The following is an 18,096-nucleotide window of genomic DNA, read 5'->3' as shown; positions in this document are numbered from 1 at the left end:
TTGCAAAGCATAATACACACACAAAAAAACTTTATACTTGTAATGAATTCATAAGCATTCCTCCAAAAAAAAAACAAAAAAAACATGGTGAGCGAACAGAAGCACAGTGATTCATTATTCTAAAAGTTATATGGATGCTTTTCATTTATTAGTACATGAGACATAAATACATTCAGTTGCAATTAAATCAGTTGCTTTTAGTAACACTTAGTTTAGGAGTAAAGTATTACTGTCTAAACTCTAAAGTGCTTTGTTTACTGGAAAACAGTATACAAATATTCATGCTGTGACAATGGACATAAGATCATGTTTAACTCCAAGGTAAGGTTCCACCAGCTGCTCGTGAGGTTTTACTTAAATGTTAAGTTATATTAGGGGTTTAGTAACTACTAGTTAGTTTGCAACTCTGTATTTGATTGTTGCACCATAAGTTCTTAAGGCAAGACTTTCTTAGTTTCTATGCCCTACATAAAGTAATGCGCAGTTGCATAATGATGTCTGATCCAATAAACGGCCTTACAGTTTGTAAACGAAAAGATGTTGCATGTTTAGATTATCTTATACGGTTGTTGTCAAAACGGTAAATGGATGGAATGGATCCAATAGTATAATTCATTATACAAATAATAAATATGCAGGAACTAAAATAATAAATAAATATATAATACAAGACATAAATACTAAAATTGTACAACTGTCTTACATTTTGTTGACACTTGCCATGCACAAATTACACAGGGCGACACATTGTGCATAGTTCCATGCTGGAGAGCTGCTAAGAAGTTGTTTATTCTTGAGTGTTCAATTCAAATTTCATTATATCTGTCTAAAGGATTGAAATCTATTAGATGAAACATCTGTCATTCAATCAGTCTGCTAATCATTATCCCTCTGCAAGTATTTCCAAAAAATGCCTTTAGATCTAGCCCTCATATAATAAATCCAAATTAAAGCAAATTATTCATGCATAAGTCAAATAACTGCAGTCATATGAGGTGCATCATGAATGGTATCATTAGCACTATATAAACACAAAACGACATAATGAAGCACAAGTTCTACAGAGAGACCTAAAAATACAGCCACAGATCAGCATTTAGGTTACAAAAAGAGGTCAAGCGGGTTCTACTCTCCTCCACATTCTTGTAAGTAACTTTGTGAGTCTGACCATTTCCTCTCACTATAATGAGCCGCCCCGTTGCACCATCCGCTTTACACCGTTTGAGGGGGAACTTTAAAGGAAAAAGAGGCGAAATCAGTCAGGCGTTCAATAAATTCTGACAGTATTTTTGAGTAGAACATTAATTAATGTTGATGTACTGTACCTTCTGTCTTTGGTGGCTGAGGGCCTTCCACTGGACTAGATCTGTAGTGGGGAAAAAATCATACAATTTATGCCAATAAGCCACGCTGGTCCATCTAAGCAATCCATATTTAGCAAGCATGCTCATCCGCATTAATCAAATGTAAGTATTGTTGGTTGATTTGTGTGCAAGGGCCTGACGATTCAGATCCTCTCAGGACGACATGCGGAGCATTTTATCAGTCTTGATACACACTGCCTACCCACACAAAGAGCACATAGTTCAGTTCTTAATTTGGGAAGCACAAAAACAACAAACTTTCTGCTGTCTTATTTTAAACATAACTTCGGTGTTTATAAGCACGACAGGCGTACATGAGGTCGTGTATGTTAAACGTGCTGTTGTTTGGATGAATAGACAGTGTAGGTGAGCTGAAAGAAGAAGCTGGTCAGTTCAAAAACCAATCGATTTAGAAACCAGGGGCTGCATTCAAACAGTAAAGGAGCTTTACAGAGAACACTCATGGCACCATCAATTCCATGTACATCTTTTTTCGTTCAAGACGTTTCCTCATCCTTTATACGGGCTCATTCCACATGCACAGTCAAGGCTGCACATTCGTGTGAAAACCGCTTACTTGGATTTCGTACATTTGCACTTTTTACCTGTTGGGGCAAAAAACATTTAGAGATGGTGAAATATGTAATTGAAAGGGACTTTGATTGGGGTCAATTCAGTTTCAGTTCAGCCAGTTTGAAAGGAATGAATTCAGTCTCATTTAAATTAACCAACATTTTTTAAATTGCAGAAGTACTCAGACAAATGATTTGGTGAATTGACTGTGTTCACTGCACTGATTGAAGTAAAATGGGATTGACTACAATCATTGTCAGGCGAATGCCACTCTTGATGATCCTTCGTGACCAGAAAATATTTACAATCTAACATCACAGCCATTTACTATTATTTGCACTCATTCAGCACATCCTGTATTACAAAATGTCTATGATTATTATGTTAGTGACTTACTCATAGCAATAAGAATTCCACCAACGAACATAATCACAGCTAGGATGACACCCGTGGTCCGCAACGTCTCGTAATCTGAGCTCAGAAATCAAGAGTGGTGACATACTCTGTTTTACTGACTTTCCCTCAGTTTCACAGACAAGGCTTAAGCTAGTCCCAGACTAACATGCATGTTTGAGCTGTTTTAACTGGAAGCAACTTGCATTCATATATCTGAAAATATGTCAGTGCCGTTGTTTTGTCTCAAGATGCACACCGGTATTGTTTTTTTCTAAAGCACTTTTATAAAAGCTACTTAAATTTCCTAATTGAACTAAGGCCTAATCCTGGCTTAATCTAAGCCCTGTCTGTGAAACCGGGCCTTTACATTTTAAATAAATAAATAAGGCCATGCAATACTCAACTGCTTACCATAATGAAAGGCACTCTGGTCCAAATTCATGTATGACTCTGTAAATACATTTAAATATTTTTAACAACGCTGAAACAATAGAAACATCGATAGGCTTACTATGGACCTAGCAGCAATGTGATGCCAGTGAAGACGAGGAGTGAAGTAAGGAAAACAATGCAGGGGACAGAGTTCAGCACCATGGACAGATGCTGGTTTATTAAATCTATAAATATGGCAATAGTAGACTGGACTGTCAGAGTCAATGAGCTCTAAAATAACGCTGAGACACATTCAGACTGCAATCGATTGAATTATTAAATCATAAACAGTGATTTCAATTAGCTTTTGAGCATGGACGAGGCACAATTCATGTTGCAAACTCAAGTGTTTTCAGCAGAAAGCGTCAGTAATTCGGGTGATTGATTATCTGCATAACGAGACTGCAAGCTCAGCGACAAGCCGGTTGGATGTGCACGCGCTCTGAGAACCTGCAGTCTCCACAGGCGAGTGGACCTTCATCTAATGAGAATCAATAGAAAGCTGTTCAAACTGCCAATAGTCAGAGCTTTTATTACCTATATGGAGAGGGGAAAAAAGCAACCCACAAACTAACATGTAATATAGACATATTTGTAATATCTTTGGATTAAACAGGTTTTGTGTCGTGAACTGGCTCTATCGCAATGATGCGGTGCTGAACTTCAGGGGTTTGCAACTGCTTAGTTGGCGATTCTCAGCTTCAGATTCACTCTTAAAGGGATAATCCACACTTAATGAACATTTTCATCATTTACTCACCCTTATGTTATTCCACTCTTCATTCTCATTGTATAGAAAAAAAGGTAAGTGAATGAGACTGCCATTCTTCAGCATTTTGTGTTAAAGGGAACAGTCATACGGGTTTGACTATTTTCTTCTTTTTTTTTGTGAATAATTAATTGAATCCATCGTTCAATAACGGCGCTTTCAAAGAATGCATTGTTCTCATTTTAAATGTATTAAAATAGTTTTAAAACAATACCATAGAAGTAGCCTATCAGCAGTAGTAGCCTACCCCCCAAAAATTATAAAATAAATCAGACTGCAATTCCCGAATATGCATAGGACAACTTCATATAGACATACTCACGACTAACAGCTTAAGTCTCACTTATTTAACAGTGCACGTTCTAAAATTTGTTTGATTATTCATTATGCCACACCATGCAGTTTCATCTTTAAAAGCATACAAATGCAATAAATAGACAAACCTGTTGAAACTGCCATGACTGCAGTGCTCTTTCTAGACAAGGCTTCCTTGATCTTGCTACAGGCTGAAATTGAGCACAATGAATGAAGAGAAGAGAGCTTGGTGGAGCACTGCGTCGATGCTGGGCTTCGGGAGTTATACTTACGCCCCCTAGCGGTGCAGATCTGTCGGTGTTCCCTTTAATTCGGTAGGGGAAGCTCCCGGGTCTGGCGTTGGGTAGATAAAATGCATGCTGTCCAATGCGGTGGGGATCCTGAGCCAAACACCCCCCCCCCCCCCCCCCCCAACACCCCCCAACACCCCCCAGTGAATACATGCGACACACAGAACCCCACCTATGCAGCATCAGGACCGGGGTCTGCAGGAGGATAACCTCACAAAGATTTGGGCGTGGATTGTGCGCCTCGGGATGCATTTTGAACGCACTCAAACAAAAGCCAGTATACAAATGATTATCAAGAATTCTTCAAAGCGCAACGCCGATAAAATCCTAGATTGAAAGGTTGTATATGCGCTTAAACCATTCCTAACACCACTTGTCTTATACACAAGCGATTACTATCGAAAAATAAACTCCGACCTCTTATTTCACGGTTGCTTATAAAATAACTTAGGCTACATGTGACTGAAATGCCGTTGTGTAAGAAAATTACAGCACAATATGATCTGCCAACACGAACACTGCAAAAAATTAAATACAATATTAATTTATTTTTATAAATCTGCAATCAAGATTCCTTTTTGACTACATATTGATTAATTTATTAATTTAGTTTTTAAAGTGTTCTCTCATGCATCTCTTCGGTTCATTGTTCCTCAGTCTGATATTTTCGCCTTTTCCTTTAATTTAGGAGTCCTCACGTGACATGCCATTTTTCATAGCATTTGTTGTCCTAGTAATCGGTTTGAATCGCAAGATGGCGCCAATGAGCCTCCCCAAGTTGTGGTGATTTGGGGAGAAAAGATAAATTAATACGACACGCCGTTATGTTGCTATGGGCAACATTCATTCTACAGAAATATCTACCCGCACACAGACCAATTATAATTAAATATCAGAGAACCGTGTATAATATAATATTCAACATGCACAGATTTTTTTTTTTTTTTACAGAATCTAAATACTATTGCAAAATCATCTACACAGCTAAAAGATCAAACTGGTTGTATTAATATGACTAATAACAGGGTCAACTATTTATAACACACTGAATAGGAGAGACAGACCAGGGCAGATGCCAAGCACAAATGTTACATAACCGTTGCATCATTTTATCGATGACACTTAAAAGAAATTCCATTGAAATCACTTTATTTTCAACTACAGTGTACAGCTTTATTGTCAATTTGTGACAAAACTGGAAGGACAATTTACAAAATGTATAAAATGCCTACTATTTCCTTTAGCTACTGAGCACTTACACATACTATACTACACATTTCATAAACTTCACTGAAAGCTGAAAAGCACATGACAAAAACTTGGCACAAATCTCACAGATATCAGGTGCTCAATTAAACATTATGGCAAAGTATTTCTAGCTGAGAATTAACAGTTTTATTGAAATGTTTTTTTTTTTACTTTTCAATTTTTAAAAAGGAGCACTCGTACTGTCATGCATCCAAAAGACAAAGAAATATTGCAATACAAATTTAAAAAACTGTGGTGAACACTAGAACTAAATCCTCAAGGGACATTTTCTTCCGAATGGCCACAGTTTTGATTAAGATTCTCCTTAAGAAGCCATGCTTTCTGTCAAAAGGAACCAAAGGACAGCAGAGATAGTCTTAACCATTTATGCAGGATATATAACATCACAATAAATCCAAAAGTAGAGGCAGTGTCACCTGTTTCTCTGTTCCCTCGGTTTACTTTATTTTGCACCTGGAATAAAAATACAGTAAATGTCTGTTTCTTTTCAAGTGTCACGAATCCAAATAAAACAGAATATTCTCACCTCTGGCTGCCTCTGTGTCAATTCCCACTGGCCTGTGAAGAAGATAAAGAGACAACATGAGCGACAAGTCAAAAGATCTATTCTGAACAGCAGAGAAATGAATGGTGATTATATAGAAATGGTTCTATAATCTATTTAAGATTACAAAAGCAGGTTTCACCATTGGAACCTTTAATAAAGTCAGCATGAAAACAAAATGATCAATTCTTGTTTTTAAGGAGTATTGCGATATTCAACAAACACTCACACACATACATTATTTCCTGTTCGAGAAGCGGTTTGTGTGAAAATATGGAGGAAAACACTATTACAATTTATGTTTCATGCTGACTTTAAAGATGCGGTCTTATTAGGGACATTTCGGTGGCAAAAAGGTCCATTGTCAATGGTGAAAAGTGTCACACAGAAGTCTGTATCGAAGCAATTAGCTTTCTGTTGGCCGAACAACGGTAAATGTGGCCGCGGCTTTAGCCTGAACATTCTGGTAGAATAAGATTTATTATAGTTTTCTTAGCCCCTTACTTTGACTTTTTCCCTTTGCAGCGGCATTTCCGACCTATAGGAAACAAACCAGAAATCAGACCCAAACAAATGGTGGTTTATTATAACATACAAGAGAAATACATTCACATGGTGTCTTAGATGTAGCACATAGCATTTTCCTGTAACATGTTGCTTTGTAACATGAGAAATTCCACATGGGTAAAGAGCCAGATTACTGTCCTTATAAACAACTCATATGGTCTGTATAACAGACAGCTTCTCAGTAGTAATTTATGTGGGCTGGTGGGGGTTTCAGAGCAAGAGAGTCAAGGGTTAGACAGTCTGCTTGTCCCTGCACTGAAGGAACACTATAAGGCATAAGGCATGGTGCGGTGTTGGGTATCGTAGAGAGGTTTAAACTTAGAGGTTATGAAAGACATCCTGGCCTGAAACCAGTCTACCCTCAGTAACCGATATTTGTTTATCTGTGTGCGCGGATACACTTTTTAGACCAATATCGACAAAAATATACAGAAACGGTTCAAAGGTTGCTTTATCTATAATGTATGGAGTATCTATTTGATGCCATGCAGTACAATGTTCATGAAATGAAAATGAAAATGAAATTCAAAATGTTGACCAACTCCATGCTCCCCGTGACATTTATTAAAACATAACTCGTTTTCAGCCTAGAACGCAGATAGTTTGGAACTCACTGACAATGAGGAAGATGCCCATCAAGAAGAGTATCACGGCAAAGACCATACCACCGATCCTCAGAGATTCATAATCTGGAAGGAGGATTCAGAAGACCATGTACAAATGCACAAATGACGCATGTTTACAATTTGAAAATATGAATGATACATGAGTTAAATTAGAAACATTCCACACAAGCTTAAAATATATTGTAAATAAAAAAAGTTGCAATATGGCAAAACAATACACAAGTTAAGATTCGTTCAGAAATCAGCCCTTTTGTAGCAGGCGCTCACGGAATCTGTGCCTGCAGAACATGATTTATCAAATTTTAACAAAAATGTAATAACCATTTCAACTAAATTTCCCCTAAAATAAGCACAGAAAATGTGAAGAAAGGTCTGCAGATTCCGTTTGGGCCTGCTTACCAGTGTTAAGGCAAACACAATACGCACAAACAATATTCTCCTGAGCATAATGAAGAAGCTAAAGAATGACTTTTCCCGAGAGTTTGCTTAGTAGTTTGCTTTCTAAGTAGGGCTCTTCATTGTTCTTTATAATTGTAAATGGGACAGATCATTTATATATCCAAGTATGGACAATGAACTGGAAATTCTGGGGTAGATATCAGATTTTGACTGATGTGCTTTACAGAAGCTTAGTCCCGGGGTGAGTAGTTTCCATTTATTTTGGAAAAACAGAATGGGAAACGCAAACCTCGCTGACTTCCCAGATGTTTCCTGTGCAGGGTGATGCACTTTGGCCCCAAAAGCCCTTGCTAATACAACAGTACTCAGCACAGTATGGGAAGCATCAGTAACTCCCATAATAAAATGACAAAAATAAATACAAAATACAATACATTGAAAAACACAAATGCCTCAATAAGTAGGGTACAACTGTGCTAAAGGCGCACCGGGATAAAAGGATTTTCCTCTAAACCACTAGGTGATAAAAACGTAACAAAAAATATGTAAAAGTATGGTATTTGGGGTAAAAGGCGCCCATGCTGTCGGAGCTAAAGGCAAAATAATTAACATGATAAACAAATGGTTAGATTCAGATGGCAAATATCATATATTAGCCTAAGTTTGGTGTCGACCTTAGAGATAATGACCGTATTATTAATACAATTATTAATCATATAATAAAATATAATTTATTGTTACTACTGTAAACCTATATTAACATGAATATGGGATCTCATTCAATGCTTTCAGAATCTTTACTTTTTAAAATAATTTTGTTTCTGTATTTTTAAAATAGTACAAACTTTGCTAAAGTGATTGTTTGACCAAGTATATTGTTCAAACATTATTTTGTCAACTTATATTTTATGTTCATGTATATTTTAAGTTCATGTTAACTTATTATTTTAGTTTAAGTATTTGTATAAATAAAGTGTGCCTATTGCCCCATGCCGGTGAGCCTTTTATCCCATGTGTGGGGTAAAATGCCCACCCTGTCACCTCATACACTGATTAGATTATTAAACAAAATAAACCACTTATGATTTATTTTCATACAAAATCTGTTGCTCCATCAATGTTCACTACAAACATATATATTTTTTCTGCAATCATACACTATGGGATTAGTGGAAAGCACATTTTTCTTAAGATGTGCCTTTAGCCCTGTTGTACCCTACTAGCATTTTTCCCTATCAGCTTTATGAAGTCAACCAAGAGATTTCCTTAATCCATATAATGTAAACTGGCTAAGCAGCTAAAGTCCATCTATACTCACCATAATGAAATGGCTTGTCGTACTCTGGTGGGAGAAAAAAATGAAAATAACTAGAGTCAAAACTCGGTAAAGGTAAAAAAAAAAAAAAAAAAATTCAGATACTGGTAGCATTCAAAATGTAAAATATTAGGAGAATTTAAGATGATAAATGACAGCATTCTAGAGCCCCCCCCCCCAAAAAAAATTATCTACGTATCTGCAAGCCATTTCTCAAATATCAGAATGCTGTAGACAAATTGAAACTGTGTGGAATTTACTGTAAGAGGATAAAAGCTTTCTGACTGGTGACTCCATAATTTTTGCACCCATTGTTAACTAAAAGCTTATAGTGCCAAACACACAAGGTTTGTTTCAAGGCACACAATATATAAACCTGGTCTAGCCTGGCTAAAAACAATGTTAATAAGCCAATAAGACGTTTGGTTAATGTAAAATCTACTGTAGACTAGAAGACACTTACCGTGAACTTCATCCATTTTGGAAGCTGATGGAGAGAATAAGTTTCAATTAAAATCTAACCAAGCAAAAATGTTGTTTATGCCAGTCAAACTATTATGAACAAAACCATTAGATTCTCTTCTTATTCTAATTGCATTTAGAGGAAAAAAACTATTTAATTAGTGCAATTTAAATTAATATAGGACTTGATTCTAAAACTGCTTAATATAAAACTGGCAGCTAAACATTCCAGTGCACTACAGTGTTAACATTATGGTTGCACACTACATTTCAACAGTAAAGATGTTTGGACACAGACACACATACAGCCATAAAACAGTCTAAAATATGGCAATATCTGCAAAAAGCATGTGTACAAGCATGGTAGACACAAGAGAAATGCTCACACTGTGACAGCCAATCTTAATCACTTCATTTTATTATGCCAGATAAAAAAATATATATATATTAAAAATGTTTAACTATGAGACTTATTAAACAGGAAGGCTATTTTAAGAACTCATCTCTGAAGAAATCATAATAATTGCTATATTCTTCAATGAAACAAGACAATAAATCTCTCCAAGAGTAAACTAGAGAATAAAAAAAGAGCCTAATTCTCTAAAATTTGACATGTTTATTAAGTTCTTCTCGGGCATTTGCCTGAAAAGATTCTTTAGGATTATATGTCCCCATTTTATGTTACAAATGCATCAGTGGAGTAATAATAGAGCAACATGTTTTTAAAGAGTCTTTTCAGAGGAGCTGCTTTTGTAAACAAAAATGTTGAAGGCATCGCTCCAAATCTCCCATTAAACATTATGAATAGTCTGACTAAGACTTTGGTTATCCATAATGATCTCTCCTTCTCTCTCTCCCTCCTTCCCTTTCAAAAACAATGGACAAAGCATTGATGCAAATACTTCGTGGACAAAAACCATTACACATGCATGATTATGTTTGCAGTATTTACATGAGTACACACACTGGCCAATCTGACTTAAATCGTGCTGAAATGGTGTATTCAAATGTTGGTTTTGGCAACAACCCAAAATAAGTGTCTGAGAATGCAACAATTCTTGCAGAAATCCAAAGGATTAGCCTTATTCACAGTCCTGAAACTACTAAAAGTGGACAAATCTCAATAGAAAACATTCCAACAGCAATACTTAAAATGTTGCGAGGTCAATCAATCTTAAGAAGTAGCAAAACTGCATTTACTCAAGGTTGGGTACAACATGAGCTGCATTGGCACACTTGAAAAAGTCTCAAGCCTTGTAGTGCGAGAGTGTTACTTCATGGGCTTTTCAGAAAAACCCTTCAGGGAAAGGTGTAATAAGCAGAAACAAGACACTGTGGAACCGTTTGAGAAACGTGCCAAAAATATGTTAAGCCAAAACTGCAAACCTGCTCCAGTATCAGAAAAACAGTTAAGTGCAACAGCTGCAGTCAAGTTTTATGAAACAAAAATAAACAGAAAAAGCCTCGATACAAAACAGAAGCACAGAAAAACTTGAAATTCATCTTTGTTGATCACTCACATCGCAGTGCGTCACTAACCCTCTAGTCTACACACTTACCTGGCATTTCCCTGCCAAAAGCTGATCCTGCACACATACACACATACCGTTAATCTCTAAGGGGAAGTCTGCGCAGGACAATAATACTTTTAATATATTGTTCGGTCTAATTATACTCTTGAACATTTCTGAGGAAGACTTTCTAGTTTATGTAAAAACACTGATTTATCAGAGTAAAGTAGAGAAGATGTCTGTAAAAAGCCCATAAAAAATTTAATAAACAGTAGAGCAAATAAAGAACAAAAGTAACAGCACTCACCCAGAGCTGGAGCGAAGTAGGACAAAAACACTGCAGCAACACAAAGTTCCATCTTGTCTGAAAAAAAAACAAGTGAGTGTGAGACACTGGGCTGTCTTGAATCCCTGTAAAATTTCACACACATGCTTCAGTTCTTGTGGGAAGCAAAAACCTGACTAAAGATGTCTCACTTCCCTCATTTTACTTGAAAACAAGTGTAAAATGAAGTTAGTTTGACCATTTAACAAATCACTTTAAGCCTGAATTGAAATCCTGGCAGTTGTGGGTGACTTTGTTTGTTGGATGAGTGACAAAAGGTTTTCTTTTGTATTACATTTAAACAATAGAACTTCCACAGAAAATAATAAGTGATTAATAGATGGAGCATTTCAGACACTGCGTCTAAAAGCTGAAAATGCCCTGCACAAAAAAGATCAGTTCCCCGCATGTTTGTCTCCTGTTGCCAAGAATGGCCAAAAGGCTCTATTTTTGGAGGACCACCTCAAAACGGTGGTATAAGGAGCCCAAGGAACATGCCTGTAGGGTGTGACATTTCAGATGATATTTGGTGAGTGGCTTAAGCCTTACAGACATAAGTGTTCGTTTCAGCTGTAACTCCAAAACACACACCAGATAATGCCCATCTCAAAACCTACACCGTCTAGTAATCAGCAATTGATTGCTGAGACTTCAGTGGTCTCTGAACATCTTAGATTAAACCTAATTCATTTGTGTACAGAAAGACCACAGTAAAGTACAGTTATTGCACAGATGCGTCACTAAAACCTTTCTACACAGGATAAATATTGAGGAGGAGTCCCATATACAATTCTGGCACTAAGACACAGAAGCCCCCTCCCCCATTTAACCCACATTTGTGGGGTTTTACTGAATTGCTTGGTGGTCGCACTCGCAGGAAAGCTTTCTCTCCATAAACATAACTAATCCTACAGAACAGTAAAACTTCTTAGCAGTACGTGATTTAAAACAAGGTCTGCAAAACAACTCTCAAGGAGCAGTAATGTGATATTGCTGGTCACGTGCTCCAGCTGCCGATTTAATCAAGACTGCATTCTTGTAAATGTTAAACAAAGAAAGAGCAAACAACAAATACAAATAAAAATATTTAAAAAAATGCATTCGATGCTGCATGTATATAAACGGCACGTGATACAATCACCTGTTTTTGAACAGATCGATTGGAACAACAGATCACACATTTGCAAAAAGCATTTACAAAGAACCATGTGGTAGTTGTGCAAAAAATATTGCGTTAAAAGTAGTAATAGTTGAACAAACTTATTTTCTTAAATGCAAAGCGCGTGGAAGTCTTACCTGCTCGTTACTGCTCAAGAGAAAAATCCGGTTTTATCGAATCCCTGAGGCAAATTAGAAGAAAACTCTCGACGAAAGTATATTCGGTAAAATGTCTAAAGAATGAGTGAGAATTAAGGTGATTCCAATTTCTATCAAAAGTCTAATTTCTTTTCATCCGAGTTTCAAAAAGCTATTTCTTAAACTGAGCTGCCCGTAATCTTAGTAGTGGACATGATACGTACATGTAAATATTTTGTAATGTACGAACGCGCGCCTGACTGTAGTAGCGGAGCTAGACTCCTCCCCGGCTCTCACGGAGCTCATCATTGCTTCATAGTTCATACCATAGACCTCTGCTCTGACCTGGGTTAAGGCAGGCAAGTGATCGACCTTTAAATGATTTTATGGGACATATTTAGGGCGCAATCTCCTGAGGGTTGCCTCGCGCAAACATCACATATAGACGTCTGGAAGATGTAGGCTATTTATTGAGGGCGTTTGCACATGCATGTCTCCGGAACGTTGCCTGTCTATTTAACATCTGACATTTAGAAAATGTTCTTAAAGTTACCATGAAATATTACATTATTTATTATAAATTATTTATCCAGACACATTTGTTTTTATTAATGTTTTATTTATTAATCAAAATAACGTCCCCCTCCCGTTTGCAACATCTCTTCTGATTACATGTTTACTGGCGCGAGGGCGGGATAGCCTGTCACTCAATCACAGCAATAGCTAACCAAAATGATTCAGTCAATTCCAGATGAACAAAAAGTCTCGCCCTACATTTTTTTCTTGTTCTAGAAGCCGTCACAATATAGAGAAGAAAAGACTAATCGCAACTTTATTATTTGGAAATTGAATGCATATAAAACAAGATGGGTTTTCAAATTACGCGCTCAGATGTCTTGAAGATGTAGTTCTATCTACATTACCTAGATGTATAGATTTCTCTTTTGTCCAATATAATGACCCTGACACAAAGTGGTAAACTACTGTTTTACCAAGGTTGCCAAGGTTTTACCTCATTTGATTGCAATTTCTTACTTTATATGAAAACGTGTTCTGATTCATGTAATTAACTATTGTGGTAATAAGCTATATAAATGCATAATCCATATACAAAACAAAACATACTTTTAAAACCCATCAACTGTTTACCCTTTTGCTTTGGGTTTGACCTTAAGTCATGAGTTTCTTTTTGGGGAGGGGGTTAAAATCTTGTGGTAAAAGCCCATAACTGAATGCAGCCACAATGGCCATTCCTGGAGGGATCCCACATATTTCAATATCCGCTTAAGTGTGACGTCACATGTCACTATGTTCAGGTCCACACACTCTCTCAGATCTCAAAAGCAAACAACAAACTGTGTTAATATTGTCACGGACATGCCAGTCCAGAAAGCAGGTTGTGGGGCATACATATGTTTAAGGGTAAGTAAGTGGATAACCACAACTTTCGGTTCCAAAAAACAGAGGTAACTTTAAGTGTTGTGCAAAAATCATTGCACAATCACCAAAAAGGTGGCGATATGCACTGTAAATCAGCATTTAACAAAAGAAGAAGAAAGTAGTAGTATGGCGTGTTTTTTTTTAGCTTATGTTCCCATGGTGACTCATTGATTCGTCGCTCTATTGAGAATGTCTGGTGTGTTAACCATGAACATACTCTGGGTTGGTTGAACTTACTCCCGAAACACTTTTTTGGAACCAGCATAACTCAAGTAAGCAAGGTTTAGGTTAATCAACAGAGGAGTTCAGGGTATATGTGGGGGTAAATTAACCTTGCTTTCTGGAATACACCCCAGGCTCCACCGTCACACTAACACAGCGCTCACTTTCCCCTGAGTTCACTGGCACCTGTTCTTCATCACTGCACGCACTCAGCACCAGTATAAGAGCACTCCTTTCCTGCTCTACTTACTTGTTGGTGAGTCCTGCTTGTAAATCTTGAATATCTCCCTTGTTGATGCCCTGTGTCTCAAACTCTCATGTGAACTCCGTCTTCGTCCCTGTATTTTTGTGGAAAAGTGTTACCTGTAAACTCACCGTGCAAACTATCCACCAGCTATCACTCTCTTAACTCTATCTGCCATTACTCACCTGCATTGTCCCATTATTTCATCTGAGCATTAAACTACTGTTTGGGTTCTCTAATCTGACCGGTTTATCCTGACAAATATACACTCACTACTGAAAAATTATGATCCAACCTTTTTCTCCATACCAAAATTTCAGATGGCCCAACAAATATGATTCATCTTTTATGCAGCGTTGTTTTCTGGGATGCCGTGAGCTCGGGGACTGTAGTGTACAACGTGAGTTTTTACAGTAGACATGAAGTTCCCTATTGTGACATAACCAGTGCTGATTACATGTAATCTGGTTTATGTAATCGGATTCCAAAAATTAAGTAGGCCTACTTGTAATTAGATTACATTTTAAAACACTCAATCAGACAACAGTTATTTTTTGGTTGATTACATATTCACACAATGATTCTCTCTATTTTTTCTTTATCTTTTAAAGGGATAGTTCACCCAAAAATGACAATTAGCCCATGATCTACTCACCGTGAAGTCATCCTAGGTGTATATGACGTTCTTCTTTTAGATGAATACAATCAGAGTTATATTAAAAAAATGTCCTGGCTCTTCCAAGCTTTATAATGGCAGTGAATGGGTATATTTTTTTGGAACTCCATCAAAGCACATCCATCCGTGATAAAAGTGCTTCCTTGAATTTGACGCACAACGTATGGACGCGGTTGCCCAGCCCTGTTTGTTTGATCCGCAAGTGGTGTCAATTGGCGTCATTACGTTGTGCGTCAAGTTCAAGTGTTACTCTTTTGTAGCTCTAAACACTCTAAAGTTTTAAATATGGATTTTTTTCTTACACAAACGCATCGCTTCACTTCAGAAGGCCTTTATTAACCCCCAGAGACGCGTGGAGCACTTTAATCATGAATAGATGCGCTTCGATGGACTTCCAAAGACATAGTGCCATTTATAAAGCTTGGAAGAGCCAGGACATTTTTTTTATATAACTCCGATTGTATTCGTCTAAAAGAAGAATGTCATATACACCTAGGATGGCTTCAGGGTGAGTAAATCATGGGCTAATTTACATTTTTGGGTGAACTATCCCTTTAAATGCACTTCCTGCTGTTGAAAAAGAATGGAAAATATACTCTTTACCATTGTATTTTTATATATATATATAAATAGGCTATAACAATATGGTACAACAAAATGAGCGACTCTCGTGTTTTAGATTGGTTGTATTCGCAGTCCGTGTGTTTCTCTTTGTGAGACACGAATAACTTTTATGTAATGATGTGGTATGGCGTGTGGGCATCCACCGGCAGAAACATAAAACAGTGCCTGTTGCAGTGATCTAATGTGAGTGACAAGTTGTCCCGCTCTCATGCTCAAACGTCATTAGAGAAGAGATGTCAATGCAGGTGTGAGAGGGTAAAAACCCCAATATAATTGTGATTAGATTACAAGGGCACAGGAATTAATAATAAAATAAAATAAAAATAGTGAATTAGGGATAAATCATTTATAGTAAATATTACATTAAAAAAATGGTGACTTTAAAAGCTTAGCTTAAATGTGTGATGTGAATAAATTGTGCTCTTAAACGGCTGTTAAGATTGTATTCTCAATTGAATAGAGTAAAGGCTTGGTCCTGGAAACAGTATCCCATTTGTCACAACTTAACAAGCAGATTCATGTAATCATATTCAGAAGGCAAAAATATAACAAATCATGGATTTTGTGTGCTGGAGGACTAGATCTTGAGGAGTAGGCCTAGTGGTCTGAAGCCTCCATGGGAGACAAATTATTATAATGAGCGTCTATTGGCTGTTTTCGAGCCTCTCCCAGAATTCCACAAATTCCAGAGATAGCATTTTTTCACAATACCCAGGGGCTTACACAAAATAAAGGGAGTGCTTGAAACTTCTCTTTCTGTAAGGAGTAGCCTATGTTTGTACTGTGCCATGCATGTCTCTCCTTTTGACTAAACAAGAGTAGTGTTCTCCCCATCTTTACAGTAACTTATCCCTTTTAAAGCCACTGCATTTGTTTCATCAAGACTGCTGATAATGTTTTTATTATTTTTTAAAGGACCAATGCTCTGTTTTTTACATGTGCATGATTAGTCTGTTGTTATATGGTGATGCTCATGGTGGCGCCCTTTAACTAGTGTGAGTCTGTGACAGAACTGGGCAGAAAGTAATGAATGTTCTTACACTTGTTCAACGCTGAGCTGTAGCAAAACACCCAACATGATGTCTTACCTGCTAGGCTGTACCCAGTCATTAAAAAGGGGTGTTACAAGCAGAAATATGTTTGTCTTTCACCAAATAATCTCTACACAGCTCCTGCCAAAGTTCACAGTAAACTGAAAAAGGATGACCACTAAAAAGATACAATTTTAAAGATTTTAAAACCCTTCTTCCCTAAAGTTGATTATGTCTGTATAGGATATTTTTAATAATTTTTCACAGTGATTCGGAAGAACCAATTTTGATTCCCTAAAGAACTTTTCAGTGAACGGTTCATAAAATAACCATTTTTTCTTAGCGTGAAGAACATTAATAATCTAAAGAACCTTTTACCACTAAAAATAACCTTTTGTGTGATTGAAAGATTCAATAGATTTTAAAGGTTCTTCATGGAACCATTGATGCCAATAAAGAACCTATACTTTTAAGAGTATGCCATTGTATTAACCGATAGATATTCACAAGGTATTCAGTGAGGTAAAATATATACGTTCAAAAACAGGGGGTAATAAAAGATAAAATTTCAAGTATTTGGTGTTTTTATACCAAAAGTGCCCTATTCCATGCAGAATAAATCAGTTTTTATAATTCTAAAAATATGACTGAAGTATTCATCTCATGACTGGACAGCATTTTTAAAATCAAGTACTATTCATCATTGATGTATTGTACTGAGACAAGATAGTAATTTATAGTGTTAAACTTAAATCCTGCATTGTTTTAGTTTTAGTAATGCACTGCACTCTCTTCTCACAGTGAATACATGTTGTAATATAGGAGCTTTGAAACAAAGTTCCACACATCAGTTTTGTTACCAGAATGCAGGAGGAGGTCACTGTCGACAGCGTCTCTCTCCAGAAATAGGCGGTGACGTCAGATTGTGAAACGAGCAGGTGTGCCCTTGTCAGATGCTGGGTCATTGTTATAGCAGCCTTGTTTAAGTGCGCATGTGTTTGATAATGTGTCACAGGTGAGGCTGCAGGGAATGACTTTCTATCTCTTCCCAATAACAAGGTCCACTGGAGTGAGATTGAGGGCAAAGTAATAGCAAATCTATTGGCATTTACAATTTACTGCTTAACTATCACAAAGGGATGGGGGACATACAACAAACTACTCAGATTTCAACAGACACTTGTGGTTAAATTGAAAACTGAAATGAGAAGCAGACATCATACAATGATCTGTGTTTATTATGAGATATAAATTCCAGTCACTCTCTGTCCTGCAGCAAGAAGACTGATGGAGTGTAGACTGATGTAATGTTTCAGTTTAAGCAAAAGCAGAAGAGGGACTGGGATACATATGAGCAGTGACCAGAAGCAAGCACTTATGTAACCCAACTCTGAGATGCAGAGCAG

General features: G+C 37.0%; 2 protein-coding genes across 4 annotated transcripts; both read right to left on the bottom strand.

Moving 5' to 3' along the window:
- Nucleotides 1-67: 67 nt before the first annotated feature.
- On the bottom strand, nt 68-5,132 carry fxyd7 (FXYD domain containing ion transport regulator 7). 2 transcript variants are annotated; one of them, XM_082149202.1, is made up of 7 exons: nt 4,122-5,132; nt 3,978-4,040; nt 2,745-2,783; nt 2,334-2,408; nt 1,942-1,969; nt 1,326-1,366; nt 1,071-1,232 (listed from the first exon to the last, which is right to left on the bottom strand). In XM_082149202.1, exons 2-7 carry the CDS (start codon nt 3,991-3,993, stop codon nt 1,213-1,215), a joined length of 219 nt encoding a protein of 72 aa, XP_082005328.1. In that variant the 5' UTR covers nt 3,994-4,040; nt 4,122-5,132; the 3' UTR covers nt 1,071-1,212. The 2 variants fall into 2 exon arrangements, with proteins under 2 accessions (XP_082005327.1, XP_082005328.1); XM_082149201.1 differs by lacking the exons at nt 1,942-1,969; nt 4,122-5,132 and having other exon boundaries at nt 68-1,232; nt 3,978-4,115.
- Nucleotides 5,133-5,271: 139 nt separating this feature from the next.
- Nucleotides 5,272-12,750, bottom strand: fxyd6l (FXYD domain containing ion transport regulator 6 like). 2 transcript variants are annotated; one of them, XM_082149203.1, is made up of 10 exons: nt 12,454-12,750; nt 11,140-11,196; nt 10,881-10,907; nt 9,323-9,346; nt 8,863-8,886; nt 7,134-7,208; nt 6,457-6,490; nt 5,935-5,966; nt 5,825-5,861; nt 5,272-5,729 (listed from the first exon to the last, which is right to left on the bottom strand). In XM_082149203.1, exons 2-9 carry the CDS (start codon nt 11,189-11,191, stop codon nt 5,851-5,853), a joined length of 279 nt encoding a protein of 92 aa, XP_082005329.1. In that variant the 5' UTR covers nt 11,192-11,196; nt 12,454-12,750; the 3' UTR covers nt 5,272-5,729; nt 5,825-5,850. The 2 variants fall into 2 exon arrangements, with proteins under 2 accessions (XP_082005329.1, XP_082005330.1); XM_082149204.1 differs by lacking the exon at nt 10,881-10,907 and having other exon boundaries at nt 12,454-12,744.
- Between the last annotated feature and the right edge of the window lie 5,346 nt (nt 12,751-18,096).

This window comes from Leuciscus leuciscus (assembly GCF_965113295.1).
Source record: "Leuciscus leuciscus genome assembly, chromosome: 20".
NCBI lineage: Eukaryota > Metazoa > Chordata > Actinopteri > Cypriniformes > Leuciscidae > Leuciscus > Leuciscus leuciscus.
Note: the sequence above shows the minus strand (reverse complement) of the source record. Positions and strands in the feature narration are given on the sequence as shown.

Excerpts from the sequence above, each read along its gene's own strand:
- fxyd7 (XM_082149201.1), bottom strand. Across the intron at positions 2,409-2,744 it reads CCAGAGTGCCTTTCATTATG|ATTACGAGACGTTGCGGACC; the intron begins GTAAGCAGTTGA and ends TTCTGAGCTCAG. Across the intron at positions 1,233-1,325 it reads TCAGCCACCAAAGACAGAAG|TTCCCCCTCAAACGGTGTAA; the intron begins GTACAGTACATC and ends TTTCCTTTAAAG.
- fxyd6l (XM_082149203.1), bottom strand. The coding sequence starts at position 11,191 with ATGGAACTTTGTGTTGCTGCAGTGTTTTTGTCCTACTTCGCTCCAGCT. Across the intron at positions 9,347-10,880 it reads TTTTGGCAGGGAAATGCCAG|CTTCCAAAATGGATGAAGTT; the intron begins GTAAGTGTGTAG and ends TCTCTCCATCAG. Across the intron at positions 8,887-9,322 it reads CAAAATGGATGAAGTTCACG|AGTACGACAAGCCATTTCAT; the intron begins GTAAGTGTCTTC and ends TTCTCCCACCAG.